Source organism: Fulmarus glacialis, unplaced genomic scaffold (assembly GCF_000690835.1).
Source record: "Fulmarus glacialis isolate BGI_N327 unplaced genomic scaffold, ASM69083v1 scaffold20064, whole genome shotgun sequence".
Lineage (NCBI taxonomy): Eukaryota > Metazoa > Chordata > Aves > Procellariiformes > Procellariidae > Fulmarus > Fulmarus glacialis.
This window is the reverse complement of record NW_009207652.1, coordinates 7,673-8,307: the sequence shown is the minus strand read 5'-3', so window position 1 is coordinate 8,307 and position 635 is coordinate 7,673. Positions and strand designations below refer to the sequence as shown.

General features: G+C 64.7%; 1 protein-coding gene across 1 annotated transcript in view; it reads left to right on the top strand.

The window, feature by feature from the left end:
* The window catches only part of PLEC (plectin), a gene marked incomplete at both ends in the record, with an annotated part of 7,827 nt that overhangs the window by 318 nt on the left and 6,874 nt on the right, over window positions 1-635 (top strand). The window contains one exon of the mRNA XM_009576208.1: window positions 7-504. Coding sequence (XP_009574503.1) covers window positions 7-504 — 498 coding nt within the window. The remainder of the gene's footprint in view (window positions 1-6; window positions 505-635) is intronic.

Below are 635 nucleotides of genomic sequence, written 5' to 3'. Positions count from 1 at the left end.
GCGGAGAAGATGCTCAAGGAGAAGATGCAGGCGGTGCAAGAGGCCACGCGGCTGAAGGCCGAGGCGGAGATGCTGCAGAAGCAGAAGGACCTGGCGCAGGAGCACGCCAAGCGGCTGCAGGAGGACAAGGAGCAGATGCAGCAGCGCCTGGCCGAGGAGACCGAGGGTTTCCAGAAAACCCTGGAGGCTGAGCGCCGGCGGCAGCTGGAGATCACAGCCGAGGCCGAGCGCCTCAAGCTGCATGTGGCGGAGATGAGCACGGCCCAGGCCAAGGCCGAGGAGGAAGCCAAGCGGTTCAAGAAGCAGGCAGAGGAGATCAGCGAGAGGCTGCACGAGACTGAGCTGGCCACGCAGGAGAAGATGACGCTGGTGCACACTTTGGAGATCCAGCGGCACCAGAGCGACCAGGATGCGGAGAAGCTGCGGAGGGCCATCGCTGACCTGGAACAGGAGAAGGAGAAGCTGAAGCAGGAGGCGGCGTTGCTGCAGCAGAAGGCAGAGGAGGTACTGAGCTATGGGTCCCCCTTAGCAGTGGTGGTACGTAGGGAGTCCTTCCCTCTCCCCAGCCGCCCTGCGCCATGTCCCAGGACAGCAGGCATGCGGGCGGCTGGCCAGGCTCTGGGAGCCACGTTGGC